This window comes from Dasypus novemcinctus, chromosome 12 (genome assembly GCF_030445035.2).
Source record: "Dasypus novemcinctus isolate mDasNov1 chromosome 12, mDasNov1.1.hap2, whole genome shotgun sequence".
NCBI lineage: Eukaryota > Metazoa > Chordata > Mammalia > Cingulata > Dasypodidae > Dasypus > Dasypus novemcinctus.
The window spans coordinates 35662358-35690104 of NC_080684.1; the positions used below are offsets into that span (position 1 = coordinate 35662358).

Here is a 27747-nt window from a genome sequence, read left to right on the forward strand (position 1 = left end):
CCCAGACCTTCATTCCAGAAGGGACCATTAGTGGTCCTGCCTGGAATGAGTTGATGCAGTTTTCCAGTGGCTTTAATCACAAGGCAAGGAAGTGCTAAGAGATGGGGACCTCCTAGATCCCAGGCTTACTCTTCTTTATCTCCATTGTATATTAGCAGTAGGAGTGTACTGGATCAATCATTCCAACCAATACAACTAATTCCCTTCTTGGCCTGTTGATTCAGAGGCATGAAGAGCCCAAAGTGATTGAAGGCAATCTTAAATACCAGTTCAGTGGATTCATCGTCCTGTCTCCTGGTAAAAGCACTCTTCTTTTTAGAACTAAGGTCGTAAGCCAATAGAGTTTAAGGTAGCAGGGACAAGAAGCAAAAATTTTTCTAGTGAATCACTAAAGTCATAGTGAGGGAAGTGACTGGGCACCTGTCTACCATATGGGAGGTCCAGGATTCGATTCCTGGGCCTCCTGGTGAAGGCAAGCTGGCCCATGCGGCAAGCTAGCCTGAGCGGAGGCGTGGCCCACATGGAGTGCTGACCTACACAGCAAGCTAGTTGGAGAGGCCCACCCAGAGAGCTGGAGCAGCAAGATGATGCAACAAAAGAAACACAGAGGAGAGACAGTAAGAGACGCAGCCGACCAGGGAGTTGAGGAGGTGCAAGAGATTGAGTACCTCTCTCCCACTCCGGAAAGTCCCAGGATCAGTTTCTGATGACGCCTATAGAGAAGACAAGCAGAGGAGCAGGTATAGCTCAGTGGCTGAGCACTGTTTCCCATGTGCAAGGTCCTGGGTTCAATCCCTGATACCCACTAAATAAAAAACAAAGGGAAAACAAGCAGACACAGAAGAATGTATAGCAAATGGGTACAGAAAGTAGACAACAAGAGTAGGGGGATAAATAAATCAATCTTTAAAAAAAAAAAAAGGTAATTGTGAGCAGTGGCACTCCCATTTCCACCTAATGACTCCCAGACACATGAATCCTGCTACGGAAAAACTGCACCATAGAGTGGGCACTGTTTTAAAGCATCTGTAGTTTCCTGGAAAACACTGCCCCAGCTCTGAAAGGTACTGCCATCGGGTTGGCTTATAACTGAGTCTTCAAAAGGCCATTTTACCATTCCATCAACCCACCTATTTCAGGATGATGGGGAACATGGTAAGACCAGTGAATTCCATGAGCATGTGTCTACTCCCACACTTTATTTGCTGTGAAGCACTTCCTTGGTCAGAAGAAATACTGTGTGGAAAACCATGAATACCATGTGAATAAGGCATTAAGTTCATGATGGTAGTTTTAACAGAAGCATTGCTTGCAGGGAAGGCAAATCTGTATTCAGGGTATGTGTAAGAATAAATGCTGCCCCATGCATGATGGTAGTCCAGTGTACTTAGCAACTAGGAAGCGGACTTGGCCCAGTGGTTAGGGCGTCCGTCTACCACATGGGAGGTCTGCGGTTCAAACCCCAGGCCTCCTTGACCCGAGTAGAGGGAAGCGGATTTGGCTCAACTGATAGAGCGTCCGCCTACCACATGGGAGGTCCAGAGTTCAAACCCAGGGCCTCCTGACCTGTGTGGTGAGCTGGCCCGCACACAGTGCTGATGTGCCAAGGAGTACCATGCCATGCAGGGGTGTCCGCCACGTAGGGGAGTCCCATGTGCAAAGAGTGTGCCCTGTAAGGAGAGCCACCCCATGTGACAAAAGCACAGCCTGCCCAGGAGCGGTGCCACACACAGAGAGCTGACACAGCAAGATGATGCAACAAAAAGAGAGAGATTCCCGGTGCTGCTGACAGGAATACAAGCAGACACAATCAAACACACAGCAAATGGACACAGAGAGCAGACAACTGGGAGGGGGGGGGGGCGGGAAGAGGAGAGAAATAAATAAATAATAAAATCTTTAAAAATAAAAGGGCTGTGGCCAATGGTTTGGCCAGACTTCGAAGGAACATGATTGGAAAATTGGTGACAAAGAGGTCTGGCGATGAGGTAGGGGGACAGACCTTTCTGAATGGGTAAAAACCATGAAGATCATTGTATCCATATGAATGTTCACCAGAGGGTTACTTCAGCAGAGGAGAACTTTGATAATCAAGTGAACAGAATGGCTCATTCTGTGGATACTAGTTGGCCTCTTTCCCCAACCACTACTGTCATTGCCCAGAGGGCTCATGAACCAAGTAGTCACAGTGAAAGGACTGGAGGATATTCATGGACTGAACAACATGGACTTCTATCCACTAAGGCACCATTCCCTGTAGTGACTGGCTTGCTAACTGGTGCAAACTAATCCCAAACCAAGCTGAAAGAAAGAAATACTAGGTTGGTGCAAAAAGAATTGTGGTTTCAGACCATGAATTTTAAATCATTATAACTAGGCTCAAAATAGAACTTTATTAATCAAAATAGGAACCATTACAATCAACATTTTTGCCAATGAAATATAAGTTTGTTTCTTCTTGTAGCATAAAAATCCGTGCTTTGGGATTCAATGAACTCTTGGAAAACATTTTATGCATACTGCTGGTTGTGGAAGCATATTCCCTGCAAAAGTTGTCATGATGCTTGAAGAAGTATAGTCCATTAGCGAGCGGTCAGGTGAATACGGCAGATGAGGCAAAACTTCATAGCCCAATTCGTTCAACCTTTGAAGCATTGGTTGTGTGACATGCGATTGGATATTGTCATGGAGAAGAATTGGGCCCTTTCTGTTGACGAATGCCAGCTGCAGCGTTGCAATTTTCGCGGGTGAATCTCATCAATTTGCTGAGCATACTCCTCAGATGTAATGGTTTCACTGGGATTCAGAAAACTGTCGTGGATCAGACTGGAGGCAGACCACCAAACAGTGACCATGACTTTTTTTGGGTGCAAGTTTGGCTTTGAGAAGTGCTTTGGATCTTCTTCTCAGTCAAACCACTAAGCTGGTCGTCGCTTGTTATTGTATAAAATCCACTTTTCATTGCACATCACAATCCGATTAAGTATTGGTTCGTTACTGTTGCATAGAATAAAAGAAGACAACACTTCAAAATGACGATTTTTTTTTTCAGTCAGCTCATAAGGTACCCACTTACCAAGCTTTTTCACCTTTCCGATTCGCTTCAAAAGCTGAATGGCGAAACGGACTTTGGCCCAGTGGTTAGGGCGTCTGTCTACCACATGGGAGGTCCGCGGTTCAAACCCCGGGCCTCCTTGACCCGTGTGGAGCTGGCCCATGCGCAGTGCTGATGCACGCAAGGAGTGCCGTGCTACACAGGGGTGTCCCCCGCGTAGGGGAGCCCCACGTGCAAGGAGTGCACCCATAAGGAGAGCCACCCAGCGCGAAGGAGGGAGCAGCCTGCCGAGGAATGGTGCCACCCATACTTCCCGTGCCGCTGACGACAACAGAAGCGGACAGAGAAACAAGATGCAGCAAAAAGACACAGAAAACAGACAACCAGGGGAGGGGAGGGGAATTAAATAAATAAAAATAAATCTTAAAAAAAAAAAAAAAAAGCTGAATGACTGTAGAATGGTCAACGTTGAGTTCTTTGGCAACTTCTTATTTAGTTTAAGAGGATTAGCTTTGACAATTGCTCTCAATTGGTTGTTGTCAACTTCCAACGGCTGGCTACTATGCTCTTCATCAAGGCTCTTGTCTCTTTTGGGAAACTTCTTGAACCACCACTGCACTGTAGGTCCGTTAGCAGTTCCTGGGCGAAATACATTGCTGATGTTGAGTTGTCTCTGCTGCTTTACAACCCATTTTGAACTCAAATAAGAAAATTGCTCGAATTTGCTTTTTGTCTAACATCATTTCCAGAGTCTAAAATAAATATAAAATAAACAGCAAGTAATAAAAGTCACTAGCAAAAAAACATAAAGTGAGACATGCACATTAAAATGATGTGTAAAATAACCGCATTTATTTAAGAATGTATGCCAATATCAAACAGCAATTTCAACCATGCAAAACTGCGATTACTTTTGCACCAACCTAATAATAAAGATCAGAACAGAAATAAATGAAATTGAGAACAACAAAAAAAATAGAATCAACAATATCAAAAGTTGGTTATTTGGGAAGAACAACAAAATTGACAAACCCTTGACTAGGCTGACAAAGAAAAAAAATAGAGACAATGCAAATAAATAAAATCAGAAAAGAGTGTGGACATTACCCCTGACCCCACAGATAAGAGAGCTCATAAGATACTGTGAACATGGGAAGTGGACTTGGCTCAATGGACAGAGTGTCCGCCTACCACATGGGAGGTCCAGGGTTCAAACCCAGGGCCTCCTGAGCCATGTGGTGAGCTGGCCCATGGGCAGTGTTGATGTGCGCAAGCAGTGCCGTGTGGGGTGCCACCCGCATAGGGGAGCTCCGCACCCAAGGAGTGCGTCCTTTGATGAGAGCCACCCAGAGCCAAAGAAAGTGAAGCCTGCCCAGGAGTGGTGGCCACACACATGAAGAGCTGATGCAGCAAGATGACACAACAAAAAGAGGCACAGATTCCCGGTGCCGTTGACAAGAATAGAAGCGGACACAGAAGAAAACACAGCAAATGGACACAGAGAACAGACAACTGGTGGGGTGGGGAGGAGGGGAGAGAAATAAATCTTAAAAAAAAAAATACTGTGAACAACTGTATGCTAATAAACTGGACAATGTAGGTGATATGGATAAATTCCTGGAAATAAACAAAAACTCAGGCTGACCCTAGAAGAAATAGAAGACCTCAACAAACTAATCACAAGTAAAGAGATTGAAACAGTCATCAAAAACCTCCCAAAGAGGAAAAGCTCTGGATCAAATGGTGCATCTTCTGTGGAAGAAAGTTTGGCAGTACCTCAAGAGGCTGAATATAGAACCTCTGTATGATCCAGCAATCCTGTTACTAGGATTATATTCAGAAGCACTTTAAGAAAAGATGTGAACTGACATTTGCACACTGATGTTCATAACAGCATTATTCACAACTGCTAAAATATGGAACCAGCCCAAGTATCCATCAACCAATGAATGGACAAACAACATGTGGTATATACATAGAACTGAATATTATTCAACTGTAAGAAGAAATTAAATCACGATGCATACGACAACATGGTTGAACTTTGAGGACATTATGTTGAGCGAAATAAGCTAGACACAAAAGAACAAATACTGTAAGGTCTCACTTATCCTAAATATGAGTAAACTCACAGAGGTGAACTCTTGAGTCTAGTTATTAGTAGATGGAATATGGGTTGACAATGGGAGCTAATGCTTAATGTATGTGGAATTTTAAATAAGGTTTATGTAAAAGTGTGGAGATGTATAGAGTTGATGATAATATATTATAGTGAGTATAACACTGCAGATTTATAAATGTGATTGTGGCTGAAAGGAGTAGACTGTGGACGTAAATCTTAATTGAAAGAAAAATTGGAGAATAATCTAGAGAATGTATAACAGTGATTTCAGTGGTGGATGAAGACTGGTTAATAGTAAAATATAAGAATGTTCTTTTACAAAGTATTAAGAATATGGTGATACACAGGAAAATTCACTTACGGATAACAGTTAACAGTAATATTGTAATATTTTTGCAGCAATGGTAAAAATCAATTCTAAGGGACAATGATAAGAGGGTATAAGGGAGTATGAGATTTTTCCTTTTGGAGTAATGGAAGCTGTTCTAAAACTGAGGTGGTAATAGCATAACCTCATGTTGAAAATGAGAGACTAAGTATACACTTTGAATGGATTGTACAAAGCACGGGATTATGTAACACAGGGAATCCTGTGGTGGAAGATGGACTATGATTAATAGAACAACATGAGAATGTTCTCTCATGAACTATAACATTTATACTACTAATACAGGGTATTAAGAATCAGGTGTTGTGGTAGCTGGAATTCCAAAAAGAAAGGTTGCTTATATTTAAACTGTCTGGTTCCTCTGGCTGTGATAACCCTTTGATTGTACTAGATTAAGCTGAGATGTCTGATTAAATTTTGTTAAGATTGGGGCTTTGATTCAACCATGTCATTACAGTGGGACTCAGCACTGAGTCCCTGCCCTCTTGGTGGGCTGATAAAACACACTCTCACATGAAAGTAGACACAGGGGAAGAGAGCCAGCTTATTAGACAGGATCCTGTAGCCCCAGGAAGAAAGATGAGCCTGATAGTCTACAGGTGACCTTGTAAAGAGATTTCTATTTCTCCTTTCAGTTTTGACAAGAGTTTACACCTCATGTATTTTGGGGCACTGTGGATAAATGCATACACATTTATGATTGTTATTCCTTCCTGGGGGATTGCTCCTTTTTTTAGTCTACAATGACCTTCTTCAGCTCTTCTTTTTCTGCATTTAAAGTCTGTTTTGTTTGATATTAATATACCTACCTCTGCTCTTTTTGGTTACTGTTCGTGTGAAATATTTTTCCAACCTTTCATTTTCAGCTGATTTGTATCCTTGGGTCAATGGTGAGTCTCTTGCAGATGGAATACAGATGGCTCAGGTTTTGTTTTGTTTTTTCAATCCATTCTGTCAGCCTGTATCTTTTTTTTTTTTTTTAAGGTCCTGGGGTTGGGGATTGAACTGGGACCCAATATGTGGGAAATTAGTGCTCAACCACTGAGCCACATCAGCTCCCCTGAGTTGAGTTTTTCATTAGATTGCTTGTTGTCTGTTCTCTTTATCTCCTAGGAGGCACCAGGAACCGAACCTGGGACCTCCTCCCATGTGGAAAGCTGGTGGTCAACCACTTGAGACACATCTGCTCCCCACCTGTATCTTTTGACTGGGGAGTTTAGTCCATTAACATTCAATGTTATTATTGTGAAGTTATTACTTACTACAACAATTTTATCCTTTGGCTTTCAATATCATATCTTTCTCATAGTCTTCACATCTACACTCTCCTCCAAGCCTCTCTCTCCTGTCTTTTCCTTTCAGCCTGCAGAATTCCTTTAGTTTTTTCTGCAGAACCAATTCTTGTTTATGAACTCTCTTAATTTCTGTTTATCTGTATTTTAAATTCATCTTCATATATGAAGGATAATTTTTTTTTAGAAAGAAACTTCTTCTTTTTTCCCCCCCTTTTCCCCTCTCCCTGCCCTGCTGTTTTTGCTGTGTGTGTTCATTCACTGTGTGATCTTCTATATTATTTCTCTTTTGTCTTCTCTTCTCATTTTTTCTCCTCTAGAATTCACTGTGATTCGATCCTGGGGAACTCTGATGTGGAGAGAGGTTCTCTGTCACCTGCACCACCTCAGTTCCTGGTTTCTGCTGCGCTTCACCTTGACTCTCCCCTTTGTCTCTCTTTTGCTGCATTATCATCTTGCTGGGTGACTTGCGTGGGCACTCAGCTCACCATGCAGGCACTGGCTCGCCATGCAGGCACTCAGCTTGCCATGCGGGCACTGGTTCACCATGCTGGCATGCTTTCTCTTTTCCTTTTTTTACCAGGAGGCCCCAGGGATTGAACCCGGGTCCTCCCATATGGTAGGCAGAAGCCCTATCACTTGAGCCACATCTGCTTCCTTGAAGGACAATTTTGCTGGAGAGAGAAGGGAAGCAGATGTGGCTCAGGGAATCTTGGCTGGCAGCTTTTCCTCTTTCAACATCTTTATTATACCATACCACAGTGTTCTCGCCTCCATGGTTTGTTATGAGAAATCTGCACTAAGTCTTACTGGGCGTCCCTTGTATGTGATACTTTGCTTCTCCCTTGCTGCTTTCACAATTTTCTCTTTATCTTTGGCATTTGACTTCCTAAATAGTATCTGTCTTGGAGTAGATCTATTTGGGTTTATTTTGATTGGAGTCCACTGTGCTTCTTGGACCTGTATATTCATGTCTTTCATGAGAGCTGGGATATTTTTGGCCATTATTTCCTCAAATGCTCTTTCTGCTTCTTTTCCCTTTTCTCCTTCTGGAACTCCCATGACATGTATGTTGTTGCATTTCATGCTATCATTCAACTCCATTTTTCCCATTCTTTTTTTTTTATTTTTCTCTCTTCAATTTCAGGTGTTCTGTCTTCTATTTCTGATTCTTTCTTCTATGATTTCAAATCTGTTTTATGCCTCTAGCATATTTTTAATCTTACCTATTGTGTCTTTCCCATAAGCTCTTATTTTTCTGTTCAGGTTTTCAAATTTTTCTGTTTGCCCAATGTCTCTTAATGTCTTTTCTTGCTTTAGCCATGTTGTCTGTCAACTCCTTGATTTGATTTAGATTTGTATGAATATCATTGGTTAATTTCAAATTCTGTGTCTTATTTGGAGTTTTGTTTTGTTCCTTAGCCTGAGGAATATCTTTTTTTTAGTATGGCTTGTAATTTTTTGCCGATATGTAGGCATCTGATTATGATGGTGAGCTTACCCTGATGCCTAGGGTTTAATGTTGTGTATTGCCACTGTTCTTTGATTCTTGGTGTAACTTGTTCTAGATCTTTAGGACTGCCCCTAGTTAACTACTCAAACCAGAACCATGGCCCCAGTTATAGGGTGCAGACCATTTTTCAAGAGCCTTAGGGAAGGGGGCAGTAAAAGTACCGAAAAGCCTCTTTTTATGTATTTACTTTACCTTTTCCTGGTCTGTCAGCAGATGGCACTCTTCAGCAGGCCTCTGGGCTCAGACCCAGAGGGGAATGTGTTCCCTGCAACCCCACTGGGCAGGTGATGTAGAATCAATGTTCTGGAGAGTTCCTTTTTGGGCACACTATTCAATCAAGGCCAAGCTTGCTCCGAAGGCTTTGGCTAACCGCACCCTCCCTTTTCCCAGGGAGGAATTAAATTTTCACTCAGCAATCAGTCCAGGTAGCAGGGAGGGTGTTTGAGAAGGCAAGTTCTCTTTTGTTCTCTATAGGTTCCCAGGGAGAACTACGGTGTGGCCACGCCCAGCCTGGAAGGGCACGACCCTTGGGAAGCTGCAGACCAAGTTGGCTGGCCAAAAGACTGACCACAGACTGACTCCCTCCCTCTCCCCTTTCCTGGGGAAGTGGACCCCTGCGAACCTCTCAACCTGTAGCCACCAGCCAGGGGCTGGATGACCCTCTTACATCTCCTCTGAGGGAGGGGGTGGGGGGGTCTTCCCTGCCAAGTCTCCTTTACTTAACCCCTCTCTCTTCTGAGAAGGTGTCCAGCCTTCCCCTGGTGTCCTAAGCCTTAAAACAGTTTTCTGGACAGTTTCTGCCTGTCCTCTAGGTATTTTTCTGGAAGAGAAGTGAGTCCTGTGCCTCTCTAATCTCCATCTTTCTGGTAGTTCAATCTCTGACTTTTAATACGGGAGTTTAGTCCATTGACATTTAAGGTAATAACTGAGAAAGAAAAATTTACTTCTGCCATTTACTCATTTATTTTCTGTATATCTTGTATGTTTTTTGTTACTCGTTTATTAAATTACTGTTTTTTGCATTTAGTTGCTGTATTTGAAGGGTACCATTTTGATTCCCTTCTTCTTTCCTTTTCTCTCTATATTAGTATTTTAGTTATTTCCTTACTGGTTACCTTTGTAATTAGAATTAACATCTTAAACTAACAACACCCTAATCTGACTAGTACCAAACTAGTTTCAGTAGGATAAAAACTCCCTACTATTTATCTTCACCATTCCCCCTTTATGTTGTTATTGTCTCAGATTATATCTTTATATGTGGTATGCCCATTAACTTAGATTAAAAATGTTTAATAAGGGGACAACCAACAAGGTAGCAGCATAGTAAGGAGCTCCTAGAGTCAGCTCCTGCTACAGGGCAGTTAGTAAACACCCGGAGCTATCTGGGGCTAGCTGAAGCACCTGTTTGGAGGCTCCAGGAGACCAGAATAGCATCCTGTGACATCCTTGAAAGAATGGAAGGAGGAGACTGCCCTTCTGCAGAGAAGATTTGTAAGTAGAGCGCTCCACATCACAGAGGCTGGTGCCCATCCTCCACTGGAGGCACAAGCCACATCAGGAGCTGTTCTGCAGCTGGATTTGGAAGCTTCACTTCCCAAAAATGGGGGAGGAAGAGATGGTTGGGCACCAACTTCAGCTACTGATGAGTAAATTTGGCAGGTTAAAGTAAAATCCTAAGAACAGCTAAAGTTTGAACTTGTCCAAGTCAGAAGGAGGCTGGTAGCAGTCATCTTAACTGCACCTGGCAAGAGCGGAAGTGGGTAGGACTGAAAATCCCAGTGCTGGTAGGGATGGGTTTCTTTCTACCAGGTCAGATTACAGCTCTAGCTTAAGCCCAAACCCCACCTCTGGCAGGGAGGAAGCTGGGGGATCTGTGCCAGTCTCTCTAGGAAACTGCTGGCCAAGCTGCAGAGGCCAGTGATTATCCTACTTTGATAATGCAAGCTACTCCAGGAGCTATTCTGTGCCTGGAGTTTGAAGCTCCATTTCCCAAAAACAAGGAGAGGAAGAGATGGTTGGCCACCGATTTCAGTTACTGATTAGTAAATTCGGCTGGCTAAAGTATAACTCTAAGAACAGCTAAACTTTGAACCTGTCCAAGTTGGAAAGAGGCCAGTAGCCACCCTTCTGACTCCGCCCCCAGCATGAGGGGAAGTCCAGCTGACCGAAAATCACAGCGATGGTAGAAACCGGTTTCTTTCACCCAGATCAGCCTGCAGCCCTAGCCTAGGCTTTAGCCGTACCTCTGGCAGGGAGGAGGCTGATGGGTACTGCACCAGCCTATCCAGGTAACTGCAGGTAGCTTTGGCTGGCACAGACTGAATAACTGGAAGTCTACAGAGGCAACTGCAGTCATCTTGGACCCACACTACCTAGATTGCTGCCCACACCTGCAGCTCCATCCCTGCCCCAGCCAGGGGAGAAAGGGGTGTGAAGCTTCATCAGTCTCTCTGGGCAACTACAGTCTAGGCCTACACAACATGGATTATTCTACATAGCTATGAATCTGTCCCTACCCCTGGCAAAGGAGAAATTTGGGAGAAGCTTCATTGGTCCCTGGGGCAATGAGGGCAGCTTGAGCCTCCACAGCTTAAAACACCAACTATATCCTTGGCTCCTACTGTACAACCAGCAAGGGAAAAAGGGCAGGAAACCCTAAACTGAGAAAAACTGCACCCAGAATAAATACTCTACTTAGCCAGATGCCAAGACACCAACAAAAAATTACAATCCCACCAAGAAACAGGAAGCTATGGCCCAGTTAAAGAAATAAGATAAGCCTCCAAATACATAAAGGAGTTGAGACAACTAATCCCAGCTGTTCAAACAAAATCTCCTTAATAAACTCAGTGAGAAGGCTAAAGAGATTAAGGATATTAAGAGGACACTGGATGAGCACAAAGAAGAATGTAAAAGCATACATAGAAAAATAGCAGATTTTATGGAAATAAAAGGTGCAATAAATGAAATTAGAAAAACATTGGAATCATATAATAGCAGATTTTTAGGAGGCAGAAGAAAGGATTGGTGAGCCTGAAGAAATGGCTTCTGAAAGTAAACATACAAAGGAACAGATGAAGAAAATAATGGAAAAAATTGAACAAGGTTTCAGGGAACTAAATGACAGCAAAAGATGTGCAAACACACGTCATGTGTGTCCCAGAAGGAGAAGAAAAGGGCAGAGGGGCAGAAGGAATAGTTGAAGAAATAATGGCAGAAAATTTCCCAACCCTATTGAAGGACATAGATATCCATGTCCAAGAAGTACAACGTACTCCCATCCAAAAAAATCCAAACAGACCAGCTTTGAGACACATACTAATCAGAATGTCAAATGCCAGAGACAAAGAGAGAATTCTGAGAACAGCAAGAGAAAAGCAATGTATGACATATAAGGGATACCCAATAAGATCAAGTGCTGATTTCTCACCAGAAACCATAGAGACAAGAAGATGGTGGTATGACATATGTAAGATATTACAAGAGAAAACCCTTCAGCAAGAATCTTTTTTTTTAAAGATTTATTTATGTATTTATTTCTCTCTCCCCTCTGCCCCCACCCCGGTTGTCTGTTCTCTGTGTCTATTTGCTGGGTCTTCTTTGTCTGCTTCTGTTGTTGTCAGTGGCACGGGAATCTGTGTTTCTTTTTGTTGCGTCATCTTGTTGTGTCAGCTCTCCGTGTGTGTGGCACCATTCCTGGGCAGGCTGCACTTTCTTTCTCGCTGGGCGGCTCTCCTTACGGGGCGCACTCCTTGCGCATGGGGCTCCCCAATGCGGGGGACACCCCTGCGTGGCAGGGCACTCCTTGCGCGCATCAGCACTGCACGTGGGCCAGCTCCACATGAGTCAAAGAGGCCTAGGGTTTGAACTGGGGACCTCCCATGTGGTAAACAGATGCCCTAACCACTGGACCAAGTCCGCTGCCAAGCAAGAATCTTATATCCAGCAAGATTGTCTTTCAAAAATGAGGACGAGATTAGAATATTCACAGATTAACAGAAACTGAGAGAATTTCTAACCAAGAAACCGGATTTTCAGGAAATACTAAAGGATATGCTAGCGCCTGAAAAGAAAAGACAGAGAGAGAGGCCTGGAAGAGAGTCTAGAAATGAACATTATATCAATAGAAGTAACAAACTGTCAAAAGGGTGATGAAAATAAAATATGACAGATAAAACTCAAATAGTCAGGAATAAACTTAACCAATGGTATAAAGCACTTGTATTCAGAAAACAGCAACACGATGTTTAAAAAAAATCAAAAGGCCTAAATAACTGGAAGAACATTCCATGCTCATGGATTAGAAGACTAAATATCATTAAGATGTCAATTCTACTTCAATTTATATACAGATTCAATGCAATCCTGATAAAAATTCCATGAGCTTTTTTTTTTTTTTAATTGAAAACACAATTATCAAATTTATTTGGGGGAAGTGGATATGGCTCAATGGATAGAGCATCTGCCTACCACAGGGGAGGTTCAGGGTTCAAATCCAGGGCCTCCTGACCTGTGTGACGAACTGGCCCATGTGCAGTGCTGGTGTGCACAAGGAATGCCGTGCCACGCAGGGGTGTCCCCCATGAAGGGAAGCCCTATATGCAAAGAGTGCACCCCATAAGGAGAGAGCCGCCCAGCGGGAAAAAAAGTGCAGGCTACCCAGGAGTGGCGCCGCACACATGGAGGGAGAGCTGACACAGAAAGAAGATGCAACAAAAGGAGACACAGATTCCTAGTGTTACTGACAAGAATACAAGGGGACACAGGAAAACACACAGCAGCTGCTGACAAGAATACAAGTGGACACAGAAGAACACACAGTGAATGGACAGAGAGCAGACAACTGGGGGGGGGGGAGGAGAGGAGAGAAATAAATAATAAATAAATAAACAAACAAATAAATAAATAAAAATTTATTTGGAAGGGTAAGTGGTCCTGAATAGCCAGAAACATTTCAAAAGGAAAGTAAACTCTCATCTCCAGACTTTAAATCACAGTACCTAGCTATAGTGGTAAAAACAGCATGTTAGTGGCATAAAGACAGGAACATAGACCAATGAACCAAACTGATGGTTCAGAAACAGACCAAGTGAGTCAGTGAGTCATGACTAGCCTGTCAAAACCACACAGCGTGGGCAGAACAGTCCATTCAACAAATGGTGCTGAAAGAACTGAATATTCATACCCAAAAGAAGGAAAGAGGACCCCTATCTCACATCTTTTTTTTTTTTAAAGATTTACTTATTTATTTATTTCTCTTCCCTTCCCCCACCCACCCACCCCAGTTTTCTGTTCTCTGTGTCTATTTGCTGTGTCTTCTTCTTTGTCCGCTTCTGTTGTTGTCAGCGGCATGGGAATCTGTGTTTCTTTTTGTTGCGTCATCTTGTTGTGTCAGCTCTCCATGTGTGCGGCACCATTCCTGGGCAGGCTGCATTTTCTTTCTTGCTGGGTGGCTCTCCTTATGGGGTGCACTCCTGCACATGGGGCTCCCCTACGCGGGGGACACCCCTGCATGGCAGGGCACTCCTTGCGCGCATCAGCACTGCGCGTGGGTCAGCTCCACACGGGTCAAGGAGGCCTGGGGTTTGAACCGCGGACCTCCCATGTGGTAGACAGACGCCCTAACCACTGGGCCAAGTCCGCCACCCCCTATCTCACATCTTATCCAAAAATTAACTCAAAATAGATCAAAAACCTAAAAATAAAAGAACCATAAAGCCTCTAGAAGAAATTATAGAAAAATAGTTTCAAGACCTGGTGGTAGATGGTGGATTCTCAAAGGAGATAAGAGGAGAAATGAGCTGTACTACTGATGTTTAATGTATATAGAAGTTTTAATTAGCTTTACTGTAAAAGTGTGCAAATATATAGAGTAGATAGTAACACATAGCAACAACTAGTTCATAAATGGGATGTGGTTGAAAATGGTAGTCTAAGGATGTAAATACCAACCGACAGAATGCTAGAGAATAATCTAAGAACTGAACAGCATTGTAAACCAAGAGGTGGATGAGAATTGTGGTTGATGGTACAGATGCAAGAGTGTCCTCTGTTAGCTAGAGTAAATGTACATCACTATTGCAGGGTGATGGCAATGTGGAGAACCATGGAAAAATACAACTGGCGTGGACTATGGAGTATGGTTAGCAGTAATAATACAATATTCTTGCATCTATGCCAAAGATGTGCTGTGTTGATAATGGGGAAGTATGGAAAATGTGTGCCAAATGTACACTATGGATGTGGTAACAATCAGGTGATATTATCTAATCTGTAAAAATGTTCCACCACAGTGTGGTGTGTTGATAGAGAGATGTTGTTTGGGAATTCTAAACATGTGCATGATTGTTTTATAAGTTCACAACTTCTGTCATAAAAATATATTTTAAAATTAAAATTGGATGGGTTGGGGGGAAAATACACTAAATTTAAGATAGGGACTATAATATGCAGTAAGATTTTCACAATATTCTTTCAGAATTTGTAAAAAATGTCTCACGACAATGCAAGCTGTTGGTGAAGGGTTGATGTATGGGACCCCTGTACCACGTTATGCATGTTTGCTTTGTAAGTTCACAACTTTTACTATACACTTATTATTTATGTATGTTCATATTTAAATGATATAAAGATAATAATAATAGGGTGGGTTGGGGGAAATATACTTTGGTTAGTAGTAATATTTTGACATTCCTCTTTAATCATTAGTTAACAATGTTTAACAACAATGCAAGGTATTGGTGTTAGGGTGAGGTACGAGAGCCCTATATGATGCTATATATGTTTGTTTTGTAAGTTCACAACTACTACTATATACTTATTGTTTAAGTATGTTTATGTATGAGTGATATACTTCAATTAATTTAAAAAAACGTTTAAGTCATATAAGGAATTAAAAAAAGCAGTTACAAACCCAACATACAGTAATACAGGATTTTACATTTACCTAGCAGTAAACTTTACCAATGTTCTTTAATTCTTCATATGGCTTTAAAGTACTCTGTAGTGTCCCTCTTTCCAGCCTGAAGGCCTATCTTTAACATTTCCTGTGGGGCAGGTCTTCTGGTAATGAACTTACTCAGCTTTTGTTTATCTGTAAATATCTTAATTTCTCCTACATTTTTGAATGATAATTTTGCCACATACAGAATTCTTAGTTGACAATTTTTTCTTTAAGGACTTTAACATGTCCTCCAGTTTCTGATGAGAAATTGGCTGTTAATATTATTGGGGATCCATTGTATGTGGTAAGTTGCTTCTCTCTTGCTGCTTTGAAAATCCTCTGACTTTGGAGTTTGACAATTTCACTCTAATGTGTCTTGGTGGAGATCTCCAGAATTCTAGAAATCTTTAAATTTGGAAATCATTGAGCTAGCTGGATGTGTATATTCAAGTCTTTCATCAGACTTGGGAAGTTTTGCCCATTCTTTCTTCAAATACATTTTCTGCCCCTTTCTCTTCTTTTGTCCTTTTGAGGACAGCAATGGGTATACTAGTAGACTTGATGGTATCCCCACAGGTCCCTCAGGCTCTGCTAATTTTTCTTTCTGCTCCATATATTGGGTAATTTCAGTTGTCTTGTTTTCAAGTTCACTGATCCTTTCATGTCTGCTCAAATCTTGTGTTGAATCTATTTAATGAGTTTTCATTTCAATCATTGTAGCTTACAGCTCCAAAATATCTGTTTGGTTTCTTTTTACAATTTCTATTTATCTATTTTGTTCAGACAACATTTTCCTAATTCCCTTTAGTTCTTTGCATATGGATTCCTTTAGATCACTGAACATATTTAAAATGGTTGATTTAAAGTCTTTAAGTAGTAGTTTCAATGTATGAGCTTCCTCAGGGATGGTTTCTGATAAATTTTTTTTCCCTGTGAATGGGTCATACTTTCCTGTTTGTGTTTTGTAAAATTTTTGTTAAGAACTGGATATTCTGAGTATTATGTTGTTATAATCCTGGAAATCTAGTTCTCCAGCTCCTACGATATTGCTAGGTTTGTTGTTGAGGGCTGTTGCCATCATTTTATAACTTTTCCAAACTATTTTTGTTTCCAAACAGGAATGGAAAGAGAAGAGAGAGAGAAAAAAGGGTACTGCCTCTGTAAGACTCCTCTGTTGCTTCTGCCTGGTGAGGAGGGGGAGAGGTGTTTGGAACAAGAGCTGCCCTCAGAGTCAGCCTCTCAGTGATCTGAAGTAGCTGATCAAAAGCAGTGATCAGCAACCAGGCCACACACCCCCAGATTTTGGAAGACTAGGTCGTTATAGTCCACTGTGGTACCACCAAGTTTACCAGGAACACAGGCTGCAGTCCCACTGCTGTCTGCCATGTGGCTGGGGACAGGAGATGGTAGTCACTTACTTCATGGAGGATGATCTTTACCATCCTCTTCCTCCCTCTCGTCCCCGGAAACTGCACAGTGTTCCACCAGACTCCAGGGTTTCAAAATAGTTAATTCTGCCAGTTTCTGCCAGTTCAATAGCTGTTTTAATGGAAGGACTGATTCCTGGAGCTTCCTATTCCACCATCTTCTCACAATCCTTTATTCCAACTCTTCCTAAACCGCTTCTTCTTTCCAGTATATTAAACTCCCAAGTCCTAGAACAGGCCAACTTCTTTCATATTTTATATGCAGCAGTTTGATATAGTTATGAATTCCAAAAATAGATACTGGATTATGTTGTATACTGGTCTGTACCTGGGTGTAATTAAATTATGATTAGGTCTTTGATTGGGCTATATCAGTAGGGTGTTGAATCCCTGCCCCTGGGTGGGTGGGTCTCACAGATAAAAGGCATGGCAAAGAACAGACTTGGAAGGTTTTTAATGTTGGAGTTTGATGCTGAAGTCTTAAGCTGGAGCCCCAGGAAGTAAGGACACAGAGAAAAGAGAAACAAGCCCCAGGAAGAAAGGAACCCTGAGCCCAGAAAGAAGCAAGTCCTGGGAAGAAATGAATGCTGAGCCTGGAGAGAAGCAAGACCTGGGAAAAGAGGGACCCAGGAAGCCTGAACTCTCACAGACATCAGCAGCCATCTTGCTCCAACACGTGGAAAGAGACTTTGGTGAGGGAAGTAACTTATGCTTTATGGCCTGGTATCTGTAAGCTCCTACCCCAAATAAATACCCTTTATAAAAGCCAACAGGCTTCTGGTATTTTGCATCAGCACCCCTTTGGCTGACTAATACACTACACAATTTACCTTTGCTTACAGTGTTCCCTAAGCCTAACAAGCTCTTCTCCTGCCTTGCAAAACTTCTCCCTACCAAAGTCTACAAAAATTTTCAGATCAGTGGTACCCAAATCCCATCTTCTATGAGGTCTTTCCTACCTACTCCACCAGGTAGGACTGACCACTCTTAACTCTATGTATAGTCCCATTATAACATCTAAAACCCTATTATAGGGAAACGGACTTGGCCCAGTGGTTAGGGCATCCGTCTACCACATGGGAGGTCCGCGGTTCAAACCCCAGGCCTCCTTGACCCGTGTGGAGCCGGTCCATGCGCAGTGCTGATGCGCGCAAGGAGTGCCCTGCACACAGGGGTGTCCCCCGCGTAGGGGAGCCACCCAGCGCGAAATAGAGTGCAGCCTGCCCAGGAATGGCGCCGCCCACACTTCCCGTGCCGCTGACTGACAACAGAAGCGGACAAACAAAGAAGACACAGCGAATGGACACAGAGAACAGACAACCGGGGGAGGGGGAGAATTAAATTAAAAAATTAATAAATCTTTAAAAAAATAAATAAATAAATAAAATAAAAATAAAACCCTATTATATTTGTTTATATATTTCAGAGAGGGCACTTCAGAGATAATGTTTCATCCTTTTCTGTCTCCCTTATCTCCTACCAGTTAGTAGTAGGTTTATTTCAATTCTACACTAAGTATCTCAAATCTACCCACTCTAAACCATCTCATCAACCATATCAGATCACCTGGTTATTTCAACAGTTTTTTTATCAACTGATTACATTACTTTTAGCTCTCCATTCATTCAACAAGTAATTACTGAACATCTACTCTGTGATAGGTCCTGGGATTACAATATAATAAGACATACCTTTAAATAAACAGGAATTCCAACAGGATGAGATAAAAGCTGTGAACAAGGATTAGTAAAACTGGGCTATAGAAAACTTAACCTGGTTTTCAGGTGACAAGGGAGAAGGTAATAAGAAAAGGGTTCAGGGAAACGGACTTGGCCCAGTGGTTAGGGCATCCGTCTACCACATGGGAGGTCCGCGGTTCAAACCCCAGGCTTCCTTGACCCGTGTGGAGCTGGCCCATGCGCAGTGCTGATGCACGCAAGGAGTGCCCTGGCACGCAGGGGTGTTCCCCGCGTAGGGAAGCCCCACGCGCAAGGAGTGCGCCCCGTAAGGAGAGCCGCCCAGCGCGGAAGAAAGTGCAGCCTGTCCAGGAATGGCGCCGCCCACACTTCCCGTGCCGCAGACGACAACAGAAGCGGACAAAAGAAACAAGACATAGCAAATAGACACAGAGAACAGACAACTGGTGGGGGGGGGGGGAGAATTAAATAAATCAATCAATCTTAAAAAAAAAAAAGAAAAGGGTTCAGAGAGGAAACGAGGCTTAAAGTATGTGCAGGAGTTATACAGAAACTAGAAGAAAGTATTTCAGGCAAAGGAATACACAGACTACTAAACAAAGGCCCAGAATTAGGAAACTAAAAAAGTGAATACAAAGTAGTTCAGTTCCTAAATTCTACAGTTCTGTTTTCATATTGGTCCTAGAGTTCAATGGAATAAATATGGAAATCTAATACTCTGTCAGAGGATAAATCTAAATTCCTTTTTAGTACGCAACTCTGACCCTCTACCTCTTAACACTTTCCTTTCTACACAAACACACATGCTTCCTCTTTATATAGATTGCCTTGCACAGCATCAACTGAACCCATTTGGTAATATAACACAAACCTGGTTTGATACAAAAGAGTACTTACCTGTAAGATGGGCGCCGTGCTAGAATCCCGTGGTTTTTCTGTGAGGAGCCAATGCTGTCAGATGAGTCCTGAGACTCCTCACTTTCTGATAAGGATGATGCCTGAAAAACATAACTGGTTTTATTATGATAAACAGTGCAGGTGGGAAAAGAATTAAGTAGAATTTTTACTTTCAGAAAAAGTGATCTGTCTCTTTTCACCCAAATAATTTGCAAATTAAATCTAAGAGCATTAATACTATGACCTAAAAAAAGGAACAAAAGTGGAGAAAGTTTGCTCCAGGAGCCCAAACTAATTAAAGGAACATATAATACTGCAGGCCCAAAACTAGGAAGAAAGTCTGTCCTCAAAACAGAGCAATATTATTCCACTAGAGTTATAAAGACCAATCTCTGATCTCTGTTTCTATACTGATGCACACTGCTCAAAGTCCTTTAGCATTAATGCTACCTGATTTGTATTTTGGACTTCCTAAGTTTGAAATGTCTGTTAGATACACAATTTGTGATATTGAGGAGATATCTGGATATACAAGCCTGATGTTCAGGAATAAGTCTGGGACAGATGTATAAATTTGCGAGTTGTACCTCTTTAGATATTCCTGAAAGCCATGAGACTGGATGAGGCCACTACAAATATAAATAGAGAATAGGATCAAGAACTGAATAAGGAGCACTCTAACGTTAAGAAGTTGAGGAGAAGAGGGAGAACCAGTAAGTAAGACTGAGAAGGAGCCACCACCAAGGGAGAAAGAAAACCAAATGAATGAGGGGTCCTGGAAAACCAGTGAAGACAGTATACTGAGGAGAAAGGAGGGATCAACCAAGTCAAATGCTGCTAATAGGTAAGGTAAAACAGGGGCTCAGATTAGATTGTCAGATTTAGCAAGATAGAGGTCACTGATAAGGGCAAGTATAAACATATGCAATTTAAAAACCTGTAGTAATTAGCTTTTCTCATTTCGCAATTAGGCAAGTTTACTATGCACCTGGCACATAGTAAAGTAAGCACACAATAAATGTTAACTATTATTAATAACAAATCTTTAAAACTATGTCAACACAAACACTATATACAAGTTTTAAGTTATAGCAATATTTTATAACTGGGAAAACAAGTTATTTTCAATTCTTCAAATGTATTAAATCTACCAACATTTGTCCAAAGCTAGATTGTGATACCTGGCTTCATCTTTATTTTAAAATTCTCTACATTTAGCACTATCTACAGAAAGCTTTTTCCTAACTTTTTCATAAACAATTTAGACTTAGACCTTAAATTACCAGGGAAGCTTATTTTATATTCTATAATTTCCTTCAAAAATGAGTTCTAGTATACAAATACTCATTTATAACATATTAAATTTGTATTTTTTATTAAAAAGAACTGATCACAAACAATAATTAAGAAATAATTATAATCAATAATAATAATTTAAAATAATAATTAAGAAAAATGTCTGGGGAGTGGATGTGGTTCATTCAAGTGGTTGAGTGCCTACTTCCTACATGGGAGGTCCCAGGTTTGGTTCCTGGTATTTCATAAAAAAACAAACACACATACAAAAAAAACAAGCAAAATAAATGGAAAAAAAAAAAAAAAAAAAGACAACTCCGGGGAGCCAATGTGGCTCAGTGGTTGAGCACAGGCTTCCCACCTATGAGGTCCAAGTTTCAATTCAATCCCCAGCACCAAGTACCTCCAAAAAAAAAAAAAAAAGTCACTTTTATCTTTTCCTTCTTTTCCTTAAGTGTAATGGATATCCATTTCTAATCTAAACTTTTAACTATTTCACTGTCCCTAAATCTATTCCAAGGCCTCTTGTTAAACTCATGTAAGAAAATAATTTCTAAAAATTTCTTTCTAATGATAGTACCAGCAAATAGAGTAAAATCTTCATATAAAAACTCAAAAATCCATGCAGCATCTACCTTTCATATAGGAAAACCACATAAAGATGCAGCTCTTGAATTGACAACATTCCATGATGTTGTCAGGAAGGTACAGCTTTTCTTCTGAGACAGCTGCTTCTAAATATCAGAGATGACCAAAGGCATTCTGGGATTCATAGGAGCCAGAAGATAAAACGGGAGAGAAAGACTAGAAGGAAAAGGGCCCTAGATGGCTCTTTCCTTCCTGTAGTTGTCAGGAATTATTATAAAGGTGAACAAATTCTTTGCTCTACCATGAAAAAACGCTCCTTTATTTGATCTCCACGAAGCATAAGGTAGGTATTTTCTTCCCAAAGATTACTCCATCACTTTTACTTCAGAATTCTCCTTTTCAAGAATGCTACTGGGACTTTCCCTTTAAAAAGTCTTTCATTCCCTTAAATTCTAAACAATAACTTTCCCCAAAATTGTACTCTATTTTCATTGGGCAATATATACATAAGACCAGAAATTTAAAACTTCTCTATTTGCCTCAATTGTTCTGTAATCTAGTTTCTAAGATAACTTTGTCATATTAAGTTACAATATTTTAACTACAACAACTTCACTGTGTCCAAAGACTCAGGGTATAAAAGTCCCCACTCTTGACCACTAAGTGTTCAAATTTCTGTACCGTTTGCACGTGTGGTGGGTGAATTACAGAAGACTGAGCTGTCTGGATGACCCCCTGAACCTGTACTTGCTCTCCAGGAAGAGGTACAATTGTCACTGGCGCAGATCCTCTTAGTGACATCTAAGAACAAATAAAAATTCAATTAACAAAATACATATTTTCCTATGCACATAATATAGCTGAGTTTTTAACACTGGAAAACACATTTCAGAGCTGATTTTATCTAATCATATCTAGTCACCAAACATTAAGTATGTTCTATGAGCTGGAAACTCAACTAGGGGTTGAGAATACAAACTAATTATACTGAACAGAGTTAAGACATGGAATAGAAGAAAAGTAGAAAGTACTACACTGTGAGAGAATGAAGGGCTGAGTCTTCAGAAGGATAAATAATTCCCTCGGTGTAGATTTGGTGGTGGTGGTGGGATTTGGAAGATATTTCAGGCTGAGGAACTGATTATGCAAAAACATGTTATTCTAAAAAGAACTGATAGAAAAATCCATCAAGAAATCGAGAGTAAAGAAGTGAAAGAAAACAACTTTGGGCAATGTCTTTAAGGAAAAATTCAATGTTTCAAGCAAATAAGTGAATTATTAAGTGAGAATTTATTTATGTGGAAATCAGATAAAATTCATGGAAATACCATGATAAAATGCTAAATCAAGGAAAGTCCAACCTTCGTCCTTCAGGGGTCAGCTCAAGTGAGTGGAGCAAAAACCAAAATAATCTTTAGCTACCTAAGGATTTAAAAACTAAACAGAGAATAATAATTCAAGAAAACAAAAAAACCTCCTTACCATGGTCTGCAAAGCACCGCATAGAACGGCTCCTTCCTATCTCTTCTGCTTCATCTCAAATCATGTTCCTCTAGTTCTGCCAAAGTGTAGTCTGACAGTCCCTTTTACTTCTCAAGCTCCCTCCCACCACAGGCCTTGGCATGTGATAGTCCCTCACAGGCCTGTTAAGTTCTTCCCTTCTTTCCTGGAAAGTGAACACCTACTCATTCTTCAGATAACTGAAGGGTTACTTCCTCTGTCCCTAAGTAGGTCAAACCTGTTACAGGCTCTTGTACCATCTCATACTATGAATAATCTTTTGTACAAAGTATCTCATATTTTGTAGCACTTCTCAGACTCCCAGTTTTACAACTGAGTAAATATATGGACTGTGTCTTTTCCTCTCCATGAGCTAACAAGTGCTATGAAGAAGAACTTGCTTCTATCTGCTCCACATTGTATTCCCAGCTAGGGTCTTAACACAACTGATGCACTGGATGCTAAATAAATCACTGTTTACTGAATTAAGGAGATACTCTCCAGATTTGGGACATTTTAACTCAGTGAATTCCTACAATTTATTCTGGGTATATCTTTCAAACTTAAATTCTACATTTTCTCACTTTAGGACATTTAACACCAGCCTTTTAATTCCAGTCAAGCAACAACAAGGACAGAGGAGATGATGCTAACTTTCCCAACTTCCTCAGGCCACTGGAGAAATGTTTTCTATTCCTAGTTTGGTAGGGCCACTACAATTGTTGGTACCTAACTTGTTCTAGCCAATGCCCTAACTTTCAAAAAAGAGATGTGATGTTTGTAAATTCAATACATTAAAACAAAAATTTTCAGCCATGCACTACTTAAAATGATCTTGAATCATATATTATATTTTCAGAAACATTACTCTAGAGAATGGGGATGAGGGAAGTCAGATATGCAAATCTAGGCAATATTATATTTTAAATATCAGGACCAAGAGTTTGGATTTAACAGATAATAAGACTCAGTAATTGGCACCTATGTGCCAGGTGCTATGATGGAACCTCAAGATAAAAAAAAGAGAAAGGTTGACAGCTAGTTACTCCCTTCAGAGCCAATCATAAAGACAGAATAAAAAGTTATAAGACACATATGCCTCAATATATGGCACTGATTTTTTCTTAGAAGTCTAGCTGAAAATCAAAATTTCTACACCAAAAAATGTATGAGTATGGGGGTGTATGGACAGAGAGGTGACATGTATGGCAAAAGGAAAGGAACAAAATCATCTAGAAAAAATGTTGTGGAGATAGGTGGGACAAAGGAGAGATAAACTGTTATTTCCTGGCTGGTAAATAAATCTCCAAGGATCTCTTATCTTTCGGCTTATTTTCTAGGCAGATACATTGACAACTTTTATTCCTGACTCTTTTCTAGGGTGTTTGTATAGCAAACAGCTTTGGAAAACACACTATCTCCCTTCAGAGCACAGGACAAATTTGTTTGCTGTCCATAATAATAAAGATAATGTCTCCCTCCAGGCAAAGTTTGGACAGGTCTACTAGCAGATCCCTTTAAAACATTCCTAGGCAATGATACAAAATCACTGCATGTGTCATCTGAACCACTGCCCCCATTGAACCTGGAGGGTAAGAGGACCTGGTGCAACATGAAGCTCATGCTTGCTGTGCCACGATAATAAAGTCCTTTTGTCTCTGACACAGGAGTCTTGTGTCTTCTGCCAGCATCCATGAAAATGAGACAAGCAAGCTTGTTAACCTACAAGCAGGGTAAAATCTTAAACTTTTCATTAAGTCTTGGCACTTCTCTGTCCTCTGCTCACTTATATTCTGAAGACTCTAGATTTTGGTAGTAATAAACCAGGAGGCCAAAATACAAGGTAAAGTAAGAACAAATAAAAATACAGAGAAAACATTTATGTATCAGGGCAACCTTGAATTATCCTTAAAGGAGAGAGAGGGACACAAAAGGCCAGGGTTTTCTCTAGGTAAGGAGAGAACTTCCAAAAGGACGCACCTTCAGGGTAAGGTAACAGAAGGAAAGTTGTGCTGGCATGTGGGGGGTGGGAGTGGGGGGCCATTTCCCTGCGAAGTTGTAATAAGCTCTCCAGCAGACTTGCAGGTCGAATTAACATCACCAACATGGTTCAAAAGGCACCTCAAACCCTGAAGGTGGTTCCCCAGGTGCTTGACAATAGCAAATTCTTTCTGGAGGAAGGCACTCTCATCCTCGGTCACAAAGAATTCCCTCAAATAATTTTTCAAGAACAATTGGCAGTAAAAGAATTAAAAATAACTGGCCACAAAAGGTACCATAAGCATGAAACAAAAACAATAGATATCAGAATCAAATGATTTTAGATACTGGAATTATCAGACACAGAGAAACAGGTTAATATAGTGAAAGGGGGAAGGTGCCTGATGCCCGACAGACAGCATGGCCTACAGACCACATGGCCATGAGACCCCACCCAGAAACCTCCTGAGGGGAAGGCTACCAGAAAGACCATGCAAGACCCTGGCCAGGAGAATCCCATTTGGAACAAGAATCCTATTTGGAATGAGAATCCCATTCGAGGTCAAGGGGAAGCCCCAGATACCTTCAAACGAAAGGACTCACCATTGGCCCCCTGAGAGCTGACAGGTGAGGCAACCAATAAGAATAGCAAACAGCTGGGGCTCTCCCCCAACATGATGAAGGGGGAGGAAGAAAGACTTTAACAGGCCTGACTGGGGCCCCACATGCATCTCACTCTGCAGCAGGCCTGTGGGCCATGCCTCAGACCATGTTCTTCTTGTTTTGTTTCTTAATAAATTATTTACTCCCTTGCCTACCCTATGGCATGTTCCTAAATTCTTTTATGCAACATAAGCCAAAACTTAGAAGTCGAGAACCCAGAGCCCTCCACCAGCAACGGGTTATAAAACAATCATGCTCACTCTTCTTAAAAAAGAGTAAACATACTGTATGCTACTATGTTACATATACTATGTCTCAAGATAAGCAGGAAACAGAAATGTATAGACTTCACAAAGAACCAAATAGATTTCCTAAATTTAAAAATAATTATTTTAATTATAGTTAATTAAATAATAACCACAGCACTGGTTTAGGCTGTTGGATGTGGGAAGCATGTGGGACACCTGAGGCAGGCTTCTAGGGAGTATGTAGCATAGTATGTTGTATCAATGGGTAGAGACTCACATAATAACCGGAGTCCTATTATGATCTCAAAGAGAGAGACAGGAGTCTCTTGAGAGCACAGGCAGTGCCTAGTAGGGGATGCCGGGCCAATATGTGAAGTCCTCAATGTTGTTGCAAGTAATGTGAATCTTGTCCTTCAGTGAGTTCATCTTGGTGGTTACTGTGGGTTTCAAGGGGAACGGGAGGGAAGAATAGATGGAACATGAGACATTTTTGGGGTGATGGAATTGTTCTACATGATCTTGCAATGATGGATAAAGACCATGTTAAACTTCATTAAAATCTATAAAAAAAGTATGGTTCGAAATGTAAAACCATAATGTAAATCATTAACCATGGTTAGTAGCAATGTTTCAATGTTTCAATACTTGTACACCAGTTGGAACAAATGTACCATCCACATGTAAAATGTATTAATAGGGAAAAGGAGAAAAAGGGGGGATGTTGGATATGGAAATCAACTATATTCTGTATATGACTTTTCTGTAACCTAAAGTTTCTTTGAAGACAAAATGAAAAAAATAAGACACTGGGGGAATAAACAGAAGAAAATATCACTGTACAGACAAGACAGTACACCTTATGGTGATGAAAGACATAATGTCAAAAAATTTAATTTTATATTTTTTAATTATTTCAAACTTTTAAAAAAATTTTTTGTTTTTTATTTTAAAAATCATCATTATTATACCATTTTCCTACTAATTGTATTCAGTTATTTTGTTGGCTTCAATTTTGAACAAGTTTTGGATCACAGAAGGGTTATAACTGTGACGGGAGGATCATTGGTGTAGGGTGTCAAAGAGAGGAGATGCATAGGAGGAAGTTCACCTGGGGCAAAACTATAAGGCATATGAATGTGCTCAAGTGTTCATGGGGCATTGTCACAGTGGGTGGAGATTCACACAATAACCAAAGGAATATCAAATTCCCATCCTGGGAAGCTCTGCCATGCTCTCTAATGGGAAAACAAGAATCCCCTGAGTACAGGGGCAGTGACTAGTGAAGGAGGATGGACCATTGATGGGTTCTTGATTATGATGATTGTACTTATATACCTTTACTTTTGAAATTGAAAATTAGCCTAGTATTTTAGGGTCCTAAGAGTTACCTCCTGAGAGCCTTCTTGTTGCTCAAAAGTGGCCTCTCTCTAAGCCAAACTCCCCCCAGCATGGGACAGAATCCCTGGGGATGAACCTCCCTGTCACTGAGAGATTACTACCAAGCACCAACTAGCAATGCAACTGGAAAAAGACCTTGACCAAAAGGGGAATGGGTGAATTTATATCACTAAGAGATTTCAAAATGAGTCGGGAGGTCATTCCAGAGGTTACACTTATGCACATCTCAGCAGGAACCACTGACTGCCAAAGTAAATATTTCCTCAAGGGAAACGGACTTGGCCCAGTGGTTAGGGCGTCCGTCTACCATATGGGAGGTCCACGGTTCAAACCTGGGCCTCCTTGACCCGTGTGGAGCTGGCCCATGTGCAGTGCTGATGCGCGCAAGGAGTGCCCTGCCACGCAAGGGTGTCCCCGCGTGGGGGAGCCCCACTTGCAAGGAGTGCGCCCGTGAGGAAAGCCGCCCAGCGTGAAGAAAGACCAGCCTGCCCAGGAATGGCGCCGCCCACACTTCCCGTGCCGCTGACGACAACAGAAGCTTACAAAGAAACAAGACGCAGCAAATAGACACCGAGAACAGACAACCGGGGAGGGGGGGGAATTAAATAAATAAATAAATCTTTAAAAAATATATATATATATTTCCTCAAATAGCAGGGCTCTTGAGGGCTTTGGAGACATCCAGACACTGTAGGCAAGGCAGACAGCTCAGGAGTTTGGTGCCCTGCCAGTGGGTC

At 41.2% G+C, this 27747-nt stretch overlaps 1 protein-coding gene across 6 annotated transcripts in view; it reads right to left on the minus strand.

The window, feature by feature from the left end:
* The window catches only part of ATF1 (activating transcription factor 1), a 95702-nt gene that overhangs the window by 29384 nt on the left and 38571 nt on the right, over window positions 1-27747 (minus strand). For 3 of the 6 annotated variants that reach the window (XM_004453667.4, XM_058308233.2, XM_071218904.1), the window contains 2 exons: window positions 21903-22022; window positions 19338-19438 (listed from right to left, as the gene is read on the minus strand). In XM_004453667.4, the coding sequence (XP_004453724.1) occupies window positions 19338-19438; window positions 21903-22022 (221 nt within the window). The remainder of the gene's footprint in view (window positions 1-19337; window positions 19439-21902; window positions 22023-27747) is intronic. The other 3 variants (XM_004453668.4, XM_071218905.1, XM_058308234.2) reach the window with 1 other exon arrangement.